The sequence below is a fragment of the Ascidiella aspersa genome, chromosome 8, assembly GCF_963924565.1.
Source record: "Ascidiella aspersa chromosome 8, kaAscAspe10.2, whole genome shotgun sequence".
In the NCBI taxonomy this organism is placed as follows: Eukaryota; Metazoa; Chordata; class Ascidiacea; order Phlebobranchia; family Ascidiidae; genus Ascidiella; species Ascidiella aspersa.
In genome coordinates, this window is record NC_139454.1 from 15,609,013 (window position 1) to 15,621,143 (window position 12,131).

A 12,131-nucleotide genomic window follows, 5' to 3' on the forward strand; every position below is an offset into this window, starting at 1 on the left:
ATTTGTTTAATATCTAGAGTGACGATTATTGAGGCACAGGGATTGGCTTCTACTCTATCCCACTTTGTTCAGTGTCAATACACATTTCTTAACACTCCTAATATGATCCTAGTACCTCCAGTGTTAAGCCCGGACGAAGTGTCACCCAAGCGGAGGTGGGTTAACTTTAACTGCATTTATTGTACTTTGATTAGTTTTTTCCGGTGATAGTGTTATACTTCTTGGTTACAGGGAAATTGTCACTTTCTCGCGTTTAAGATTACTTTTTAATGTAGTTTTTCGTCTTGCTAAATTCTAAGCCTGGCCACATTATTGATAAATTGATTCGCATATGCTTTCCTTATTTGCTCTGCCAATTATGGTTTTATAGAACTTCCATGAACATAAAGTTTAACCATTCCTCGAACTTTGACCTCGATGTCACGGACGAGCTGGTCGACAGTCTGACATCCGGGACTTCCCTCGCTATTGAAGTGTGGGGTCACCGGGATCGTTACCATAACAACTTAGCGCGCAGTTCTTCTGTTCAATCCTACGCTTCTTCAGCTTCCTCTTCGTCACCTCCCCCTAGCACACACGGGAGGATAAGATCGAAGAGAAGGAGCGGGGGAAGTAGGCTAAGAGCAGCGAGTTTGCTCTCGGAAAAGAGCAAGTCCTTAAAAGAAAGGTTCTAATACTTTTTAGGACTTGCGAATATTTCTGTTAAAGGTTGATTGTAGAAATATTTTCTTTACATTCTATGAAACCTACCTAATTCTGTTTATTCCAACATAAGAATGTGTTATCTTTGTAGAGGTAAAACACTTTTAAATAAAACAATACATTACCTTCTGTGTACAACATTAGGGTGTATCTTTATAGAATCCAAAACCATCGGCGGCAAGTTTTAGCCAGTCGATAACTGCTCCGCTGATGCGTATATTAACAAGTAAAACTCATAGTTAAAAACATGAGTAAATCCAGGATCAGGCGTTTTGTTTAAAAGGAAAATATATTTCGCCAAGTGGCATCATCAGTTTCCGGTTCAATTGAATTAAGGAACTGATGATGCCATTTGGCGAAATATATTTTCCTTTTTAACAAAACGTCTGATCATGTTTTTACTCATGTTTTTAACTATAAGTTTTACTTAAGTGTACAAATTTGCCTAGATGGAGCGAGGTGGTGAAACGGTTGCGTGTTGATGTCACTGTGCAGGAATTAGGAGACAGTGGAAGTTATGAGAATGTCGAGATCTTGCACAAGCCCGAAGTTCCATGTGTGGGAACGTTTCAAATTAAACAGGTAAATATGACAAATGAATATATTTCAAGAAAAATACACATAAATATATGTTCAACAATTGTGATCAAGCCCTTCTGAGGCTGCTTTTTGACCAACGATTGAGGCTTACGTTAGCATTGGCGCATGGTTGTTTCTCGACTCGCTTCCTTCTTAGCCGCTTTACCTCAGTTGGTAGAGCGACGGCCCCGGTATGGCCGGCGGTTGTGAGTTCGAACCTCACTTCTAGATTTTCTAGCCTGCCTTGCTTGCATGATTAATCGACAGATTCGGTGAGTCTGCGATGGCTTTCGGTGTGCTAATGATACGTAAGCCGTAATCTTGGTCAAAAGACAGCTTCAGAAGGGCTAGATAACAGTAAACACACACATATGTGTGTGCATGTTACGTTCGGTGCCTATGATTCTAAATCATATCGATATTTTACGTAGGGACAATCTCGTCGTATCCAAGTGACTGTTAGACCAGAAGAACATTCCGGGACGCTTCCTCTTATTTGCGAAGATATTGCGTCAATATATGCGGGGAGTATCTGCTGTAGAACAACCAATCGTGACAGGTAAAGGTTTGTTTACTATAAGTGTTCAGTTTATCTTAAATTGTAATTAAAAAAAAAAAAAATTTTGGTTGGTAGCTGATTTTCTACATTGATTTTTTATAATTTTTATTTTTTAATTTAAAGTTGGTATCTATTTTACCATTATTTTTAGGCCGGCCTCAAGCGACGCTTATTCTTTTGTAACAGTTCTAAGCCAAGGCATTGGATTTAATTTATTATGATTTTAACTGAAATTAGATCAAATCATCGTCTGTTGTGTTGAAGAATCCATTCAAATCCTTATTTTTGGCTCTGAAGGCTATATAAGCATTACGCACGTAACTAACCCCACAATAAACATCGCTTTGACCAAGAACCTGAAATCTAACATAATAATGTGTATTACATTTTTGCCATGAAAGTTCCTGTTTTGGCTAGAAGTTTGTCCAACGAAAAATTTCGAAAAAACTTCTTTCAACATAAGCAGACTTCGGTTGACAGGTTTGGAGTAACCATACACAGCTGGTGAAATATCTGTTTTTTTCAAGCTAATTCTTTAATAAACATCGTTATTAGGTTGTTTTTAAATGTTGGGATTAATGCCAAACACACTCCAGTCCTTGCATTGCGAGGATCGCTTCGATTGTGGTGCACGACGTGTAACTTTTCATAGTTTCTAGCCTTACCATCCATTCGCATATTGTTTTTTTTTTATGTTAAGAATCTGAACAAGATGCTTTCAAGCTATCATTTGCTTGAGAAACTTAAATGCCAGAAATAAATTTGTCATCAATGAAGCCTAAACGAAAATATGTCAGAACTGAACACTTTCTACGATTAGAGCTTAACAATCGAAGTTCATTGCATGACATTTTATGGCAGGGGTTTGGACAGCTACCAAGATAACGACCTGTCCCATCTAAGAGACGAATGGCTCAGAGCGCTGGATAGACGGAAAAATTACCTTGACAAGCAAATAAAAGCCCTAACAAGCAAGGAAGGTACGTCGCATCCATATTAAGGTTGACACTAGAATTATATTGTTAGTGCAGGGGTTCTTTACCAGGGGTACGTGTACCCGTTAGTGGTACGAAGCACCAAAGCAGGGGGTACGACATGCAGTGTGAAATTATGCGCTATTTAGGCATATTTGTGAAGATTGCGTAATTTACGAAATTCAACAACAAAAAGCCATTAGTAAATTGACTGATAGTTTGTGTGTTGTGAACATTGTTGAACCTACAAGACTGTCTTTAATACACGAATTCAGCACGTAAGTTAGAGATACACTGAGTTTACTTCCTATTAATACAATTTTATTTACTTCCGTCGGCTATTGTAGACAGTGGATACAAGAAAATTTCATGAAAGCTTAAAGGTTACGAGAGCACTGTAAAGGTTTAGAAACATTGTATTAGTGGCTTCTTTAAGCTTAATTACCCAGTTGTTTTTATGTTTAAAAATCAAGACCGCACCGAACTAGAGCGGGAACGGGAAAACCAGCTTTTTGATCAGTGGGTCACTGTCACTGAGGAGAGAAATGCCGTTCTCGCCCCAACACCCAACAGTGGCGTTCCTGGAGCTCCTGCAGCTTGGTAATATTTTTTTAATACTTTTGCCAAAAAATAACTTCATTTTACCTAACTTTTTAGCATATGTTTTTCGTTGCATTTTTTTGTTTGTTTTAAAGTATTTTTCCATTTTAGGGTCCCTCCACCATCTTTAGAGATGCACGTTCCCGTCATCTTTTTAGACATCAATTGTAAGTGGAAATTTGTTGTTCACCATTTTCCGACCAATGAAGCCATTAAAAATATCCTGCAGATTAAAAAAATGCTTTTGTTTAATGCACGGCAATATATCTTTAAATATGAAGATGGTGGTCATCCTTACAGCTTTATTGACCACACATAATAGTTCAGAGATTTGACTCTGGCCAACGTACAGTACAGTCGGAACAATACCTGTATAGTTTGAATTTATAACAAATAATTTCATAGAATTGAATACTTGGTAAGAAACATAAATCAATAATATGTTCTGAACAGCTGAACCTGTGGAATGCGAGGATGTAATTCGAGCACCAGCTGGTTTGGATAGCGAACTTCCCCAAGAATTGCCAGGGACATTTGTACAACTTCCCTTTGTTCGACCTTCGGAGTTGGATGTAAGATTTTTTATCTAAGAGAAAATGCTGAAAGAATACCTTGCTAATTCCAAACACGCAAACGCTATGAAATCGATTTCCTACCTAATCCATGATGCTAAATATCATTGTATGTATTGTATATTTTACTAGGTTAAGTACCCGACGTTGTCCCGGTTAAGAAGAGTATTTACTAGCTTTATTTTATCGGTAAAAAGTTTGCCGGCGTTGTACCGGTAATATTTAGAAATTAGCAATTCAATAATTTCGATAAGTTCAAAATCTACTTATGTTAGAATCTAGTATGCTGTAGTCTCTTCTTCACCATTCCATTGTACATTACTCTGTAACAAATCAGTATAAAATTGCTAGCCTCGTGTTATCGGCGATTATTATTAAAATGATTGTTGCCTAACATGTAACCAAAAGTAATGCTACGGTAGCCTAACATCTTCGTCAGAGGGCTAAATAATGTGAAAATATTGTGTGAATTAGCATAAATCTAAACGTTGCACCACGTGGCGCTACACGTTTGGTAAATATCAAATTTCATATTACATATTTTTTTTGTATTCGCGTTAAACGAAACGCATGTAGCTTATTTAAAAAAAAACAAAGGTGCTTGTCGCCCCTTGACTTTTTTCGGCTTATTGTGTCTGAAATGGTAAACTTTAATCAAAGCCATCAAACTGTGGCTGCTTATCACTAAACCGTGTTGTACCATCCCTGGGTGAGATTGCTGAAGCTCTGATGATTAAAATAAAATATTGTGCCAATTTAACATGTAACCCAAATGCAATGTTCTGTATTGTTTCTTAAATGGACCGACTAAATACTCGCTTATCGCACGCAATTCGTGTCTGAACACGCGAAAAGACATAAAACCTCAAGGATACGGTCGGTGTGGTCACAGCAGTAATTCAACTTTTATTCAAGCAAACGCGGAATCCTAATACCTGTTAAAAAATGTTCGCACAATTTTTTTTTTGAACCCTGCCTAAACCTTGCGCGATTAAGTGTACTGTAAGAATTCGTAAAGTAATGTAACATCCCGTAGTATTTTTGCTTGAGACACATCTTATAACACCATTTACTGCAATGCAATAAATCTCGTGACCATTTAAAAGAGTATCGCGACGCACTTGCCCCCCCCCCTGAAATTTCAAAATGCGATTATTAGTATTATATTTAAGTGTAATATGTATATTAAGGTTAAAAATATTATACATTATCCATTGCCCCCAGTGGCGTATCCAGGGGGGCGGGAGTTCTTACCCCCGTTTTGTAAGTGATATTATCGTTTTTGGTTCGTTTTTGTCATGGTTTAACAAACTGTTTGAAGCGGCGTGCTTTTAAAGCAATTGGATCACGCGTCTTAATCTAATGCGAAACCAAAATCGAGTGCAAAACGCCGTTTTTTTTTTTTAGCGCTCGTTCCGTTCATGGAAAAAAATGCCCTGCTGATAGTCGAATTATGTGTGATTCTACCACAATTAATCACAGATATTTCACGGTCTTGGTTTGTTTTTTTTTTGCCTGAAGTTACCGTGTTTCGCAGCTGGCGCCTGACAGGATTGTTGACGACGCACGTGGTCGCTTTTGCTGGACGTATTTGCCTGTTTCTGATTAGTTTTTTTTATCACGTCTTGCAATCACCATTCTATGACGTCATACTGTCACTGTTTTATGACGTCATTACTCATTATTCATTAAGTTAAACGAAAAATAGGGGAATTCCCTAAGTTGAAAATTCAAGACCCCCCTTTTTGATTTTCCCCTGATTGCCCCCCCTGGAAAATTTTCTGCGGGCGCCCCTGCCTGTACATTTAACAGGAATGGGGAATTCAACTCCATATTAAGGAAATCAACTCAATATAGAAGTACTTGCCAATTCAAAGTAAAACTGCCAACACGTAACAATAGTATGATCAAAAGTGTGTATGTTTTAAAATAATAAACAGCCTAAATGCCTTACACTGGCATTTTCTCACCAAACAATGTGCTTCACACTACCGTAACTTTTTACAAAATGACACAACAAAATTAATTTCTGCCAATTGTAGTATGTAATGTTAGTACATATTTCCACTATTCAAAAATAGATGTGATTAAATATGTGTGGAAACAACCACAAGGTATTTTGTAAATTGGATGTTGGAAAAAACTTTCAAAAAAAATTTTTCGAAAAAAAAAGAAAAACAATTTTTTTTTCAAATTTTTTTTTTTACTTGAATTTTTTGTGCACCAATTTCTTCGGTTTTCTGGCTCATTCTTCGGCCGACATAGTCGCCAAGTCGCCAGCATTCTGCCATACTGCGCGTCATATTGCTTTTGCTTGTAATATGCTATGTCTCACCATAAGTGATTGCACCTGCATAAAAAGTATTACTTGATTTTTAATATAGGTTAGTGGAGCTCTGTCAGCAGTGGCTTCGTGGGATTCTTCTATGCACGATAGCAAGTTCCTCAACAGGGTAACTCCAAACGGTGAAAGGGTCTATGTTGTTGTCAAGGTTTGTTTGCTACCAGAGTAACCATATAACAAATCTATAAGATCGATACGAAAATAATATATATATTGTATATACAGCTTTGTTTAAAAAAAAAGTATTGAGGTATTATGACCCATCAAAAATACTTTCAAAAAAGAGAGTAAAACTTAAAAAATGGTGCACTGCGGATGTTTTTCCATAATATAAAATGTTTAGCTCGCTCTGTCATCATTTTCCTTTCAATTTTTTTTCTTAAAAAATATGTATTTGTTGTGTAAAAAAAAGTACGAAATTAAAACGTTTACACGTATTTCACTGAATTGTGTTGTATAGTCTAAAAAAAGCCATAGCGATATATAACACCATATAATTACGATTCTAATTTAGTTATTTTTATATAAAACAGACCTCGGCAAAATCGGTCCGCCAAGCAATTTAATCCTGCACGCGGCTTATGTTCCTTAAAATACACAAATAAAACAATGCCGACTTTGTACATGTTTGGTTGTAGTAAATATATACACAACACTCGTTCCAGGAACGGTTCTAGTCATGACCCTGACAAACTTTATTTTCGGCTATTTTTAAGACTAAAATGGAAATCGTTTTTAAACTCCACGTAAATCTCTCTTGTTTTTTTCGTGTATACCACACGTGTCTTGGCTTCTTAACAGACAAAAGGCGCCCTCCGTACTGTGGCACTTTTTCAACGAAAGTTTGCCGAGCTAAGCCTTATATTTGTAATTTGATTTTTTTGCGCTTCTTTCGAATGTGTTCGGCTATGAACAAAAATGAATATAACGGCCGTTTTCTGATCTCTGAAACCTACCGATACACATTTGGTCAACATAATTTAGTTATAACGTCATATGGTTCTTCCGATTTATACCGTCTTTGCACTGTGGCCATTGTATCACAAGTAACACACCGGCAACAAGGTTTAAAAGCTAAAAAAGGCATTGCAAGTATTTTATACGCCAATATATCAAGTAATGTACATAAATTTGGTCTGTGCTCAATGCGTCACCGCCCATTTCTAAATTTAAATGGAAGTTAGTATGCAGTCATATTACGTGTATTTGATATTGAGACACTATTTTTGACCCGGCTCGCAACAACATTTTATGTTTCTTATGCGGCTCGCAGTAAAAAGTAATTGCCTAACCCCGATATATAAAGTATACCTTTTGTCGTAAAAAATATCCCTAACGAAGTCGTATCTTGATTTTTCAAAAATTATTATTCAACTGAAAAACAGAAATGTTTGTACTTACGATAGATGAAATATGCCATATTCTTCGTAAGGTTCGTAGAAATTATTTTCATATTTTCATACAAAAGGTTAAAAATTATCTGATTGCATACAAAATAGGACTGTTGCTCATTTTTGTTTGACCTACTTGTATCGTAGTTAACCGTAACATTGTTGTTTTTAGAACCCTACCCACAAATGTGACAGCACATTGTCGTTATAAATACAAACCGGCTTAATTTTAGGTTCACGTACGTTTAAGCCATCCCGTAGAGATGGACTTGGTCCTACGAAAGCGGATTTGTGTTTCTGTCTACAAGCAAAAAGGCTTTACTGCTGCTCTTCTGAGGAAAATGCAAGGAAGGGTAATAATTTGTTTTATAATTTTAGTATTTATTTGGGTCGATGATAGATGTTGTCATGTTGTGCTTTAAATGGGTTGCCACAAAGTCTAAGCATCTTCTTTAGAAGTCCATTAAGTTGCGTACTGAGAAACCCTGTTTTTTAAGTCTTTGTACAGTCTTCTTTTTTTTCTTTGTATAGCCTTCAATGTACTTTATGTCCAGCTTAAACTTATGTGTTATGTAAGTGCAGTTAAAATACATTTATTTAACGATTTTTTATTGTATGGACCATTGAATTTATACTATTTTGTTTTCCAACTATAATGAAAAACGTCGTGACCACTCTCTATTCATGATATTTAAATTGTTCAATGAAATGTTTAATTTGCTACAATACCGTTGAGATTTATATGCTTGGTAGTGAAGTGACAAACTAAACAAAATTCAAAAGTATATGTCTACCATATTCTTAGGTTTTGATTTGTTTGTTTTATGTTGTCCGATTTTTTTCAGGTGGTATTTTCTGTGGTATTTTATTTCTTTCGTTTACTACATGATTTTTTATGGCCCTTTTTGTAACTTATAAACGGCTATTTGTTGTTACAGCCTCTAGTGTCATCAGGAGTAATATACGAAATTGCCTCAAACGTTCCACTTGCATCTTCAGAAGGAGAAGATCATGAAACTCTTGCACTCCTTGCTGCTTCTGGAGCAAAGGTTTATATCTTGTAGTTGTTTGTTCTTTTGTAAAGAATGTTATTTTGTGTACGGTAAAATGTTTATGATCCTTTAAAACACCAGGAATAGTATATTAATGTATTTACTTAGTTTTCATTCGGAAATAATCGTATCTTAGATCGACCCCAGACCAGGATATCTTAACCGGAGCCTCGGCCTCTTTGGAGGCCGCGGGCTGATATTGGCCTCATAGAGCAGTGGTTTCAGCCTTCTGGCGACCCCTTTTAAGTTTTCAATAAATTGCGCGACCCCCCAATTACAGTGTATGATATACAAACAAGAGTCAATCAAAATTCATTTCAAAAATTGGCAAAATTCAAATTAGGAAAAAATCTAGACGGATTGCATCAAAATTTGGCCAAACTGTCCGGATTTAAGTATATGGACATTGGACAACAAGCTAAAGTTACGGTTCGAGCGTACATTCATTTTTATTAGACATTGAAAAGTGTAATCGTGACGTCATAAACACGACTAGTTTAATGCAGCAAAAGCCACATAACACAAATGTTAGAACTTTTAGTTCATATAGCTTATTTCTTATGAAGTTTTTCTTTATGAAATACTACACGACGACCCCCCAGACAACCACTGTCATAGAGTAACGTTCCTTAAAGCATTTTTTGTCTGTATTTATTTGCTCAAAAGTGTTATAAGCAACTATGTTCATTTAAAAAAAGCTTTTTACTTCTTTAATTCATTTAATGCAATTACACTTATTCTTTAAATTTTATTTATTAACAAATCTAGGCATTTTTTAATGTGTGAGGAGGGATGGCTAAAATCCTCAAAGCCTACTGAAAGACGCTACAACCTAAGGTTAAGAACAAGTGATCTAGCCCTAGGGCCTACACCAACGGTGGTCGCTAATTGTTTTGGGCGCGGCTTAAAAAAAATACTGTCAAGAGCTATTAAAGGCCGATGCGGATCGAATATTTTTGGTTTAGGTTGAGGAGCATACATTTTTTAGAATGACATCACAAAGTTACGTCATAAAACAATTAATTTTACACCACCTGTTGTTCTCGGGCAAATTGGTGCGTGAAATTTGCAGCTACAATCCAGTCAAATAAAAAATGCGTTTATTTGTTTTACATTGGTGAAACTTTAATCAAAAGGATACATGACGCATGAGGTACATAAAAGAGATTTGAACATTGTTCGAAACAACGTCATTTATATTCTAATATAACAGAAGTTGGACTTATGATTTTAGTAGTAAAACGGATAAAAGTTTCAAAAATTTTTCTCGTTAAACTTTGCTTAAATTATAGTTTAGGGGAGCCATAGCCTGGTAGCCCTGTGATGCAACAATCAGCCAAAATAAAAACTCTATGCACGGCTATCGCGCGCCCTAGAACTACATGGTAAAACTAAAATATTAAAATATTGCTCGCGTCCCACAATTAAAATGTTTTTAGTTAATTTATTTCATTTGAATAAACGCCGTTAACTTCTCGTTGAAATACATTTGACCATAAACAAAATAAGACGTTATATGTTGTAATCATAGACACCTTAAATAGAAGGACTGGTATCCTCTATGCTCGGTATCTGGAACTTGGGTCCCAAGTTTGATTTGGGTCCCACCATAATATGTGTCAAATACATGGTGGAACCTTCATTCTGGTGTCTCTTTGGGGTTTTTGAAGGGTGAGGAAATACTTTTTCATAGGTCATCTGAAGGTCATAATTTTTCAGTTTCGATACGCAAGACATTTTTCAGTTTCGATACGCAAGATATCAGCTGGATATCTGTTCCAAATATCCAGCTAGAAAAATACATTTATGTTTGACACTGTCATTAGATCGCAGTCTTCAGTGTCAGCAATGGTGATGTCAAATTGATCATCATCAATTCAAATGTTAGAGGTGCAAGGCACATCATGAGACTCGCACGGAGTTGACTCATATTTTAAAAGTGCATGGAGGTTTTTTGGTTTTTGCAGCTGCCTTGATATCTACAATGTCGATATCGAAATGATTTTTTTAAGGGGTCTCTGTTAATACCTCCACTACGTTGTCTTGACCAAAGAACTTCAAGGGCCTCATCAGCAAAGGTAGAACGTAGATGAAGTTGTGCTGAGTCAGTAGCAACTCTGCGGCCTCGATGTTGGCTCTTGTAGACAGTACAAATTGTTGTATTCTTGATCAGAGCAGTGAAGTAATAGGCAAAGAAACAAAAGCAACCACGGTTTAAGTAGCACAGAAAACAATTAGCTTAGCAGCACAATAGCACTGTAATCAATTAGCAATCAGCACAAAAATGCGAATAACGTAAGTAAGTCGCAGGATGCGAAACGACTACAGTACATGGCTCAAAATGCGTAATACTTAACACAAATGCTTCTGCAGTTTGATTAGTAAGCTTCTGCGTCCGACCTCGACCACCTGACAATGCACAAGAGAATATAATGTCACAAGTTTCATTGGATTTGTTGAAACTAGTGCAGTTCTTGGTCCATGGTTAACGACACTCATCACGCATGTTAATACCGGAATATCGATCTTTCACATTCATCATGTTAAATTAATCAGTGATGAGTTGACAAAAATGATGGTGCCCTCGTTAATGCCAAGTTTATCCTTTAGAGTTGAAAGAGCAGCAATTGTCTTGTCATTAAAGATCTGGCATACAAAAAGCACGCTTTGTCTCTGCAAAGATTTTGGGTTAACAGCTGTGTATGTGATTTTGGTAAGACGGATGCTGTTTTTCCGGTCTTCATTGTACAGTGCTTCTATGTCCTTCCATCGTGCAAAATATGTGTTTCCATTCTTTGTGAAAGAAAGTTCCTTAACGTGCACCGTTATCCAGTTATTTCTTACATTTTTTAAATATTGAACGTAGTGAAAAACAAGGAAAGCATAAGAATTGATAGCGTCAATGAAGACTTTACCAGGGCCATGTAATTTACCATAAACTGCAACATTTGCATTGCAATTACCTCCTACACAAGAAATTATACCACCACCAGCATTGTTTGCCGCTACTAGATCTTCCAGTAGAATTTTCTTGAGTTGATCTGAATTAAGTTTTGCAACATGGTAAATGCGTAGTATATATCTAGGACCACCAAAATGGCAGACAACTTCAATTACCAAAGCATGTGTTGCAAGAACTTTGGTATCACCAGAACCAGTTTGCGCATAACCAACAACACGACCACCTGAGTAGGCTACCTAAGTGTTACTGTGAGCTTCACTTCATCAAAAATAATGTTGGCGAGACACTGCTGAGGTTGAAGCTTTTGGAAAAGTTGCTCTAAGTTTTCATCATGGAGACTACAGGAGAGTAGTTTTTTAACAGTTCCACTCTCGGTAAAACAATTAAACCGGACTT

The 12,131-nt window shown here is 36.5% G+C and overlaps 1 protein-coding gene and 1 pseudogene across 1 annotated transcript in view; one reads left to right on the top strand and one right to left on the bottom strand.

Moving 5' to 3' along the window:
- LOC146136292 (kinesin-like protein KIF13A) overlaps positions 1–12,131 on the top strand; it is a 36,192-nt gene that overhangs the window by 19,840 nt on the left and 4,221 nt on the right. Inside the window, exons 22-32 of the mRNA XM_083395940.1 lie at positions 18–155; positions 371–667; positions 1,152–1,284; positions 1,713–1,840; positions 2,702–2,820; positions 3,288–3,414; positions 3,526–3,581; positions 3,868–3,986; positions 6,371–6,478; positions 7,955–8,074; positions 8,660–8,770. Coding sequence (XP_083252066.1) covers positions 18–155; positions 371–667; positions 1,152–1,284; positions 1,713–1,840; positions 2,702–2,820; positions 3,288–3,414; positions 3,526–3,581; positions 3,868–3,986; positions 6,371–6,478; positions 7,955–8,074; positions 8,660–8,770 — 1,456 coding nt within the window. The remainder of the gene's footprint in view (positions 1–17; positions 156–370; positions 668–1,151; positions 1,285–1,712; positions 1,841–2,701; positions 2,821–3,287; positions 3,415–3,525; positions 3,582–3,867; positions 3,987–6,370; positions 6,479–7,954; positions 8,075–8,659; positions 8,771–12,131) is intronic.
- LOC146136293 (uncharacterized) lies at positions 10,489–11,315 on the bottom strand (annotated as a pseudogene).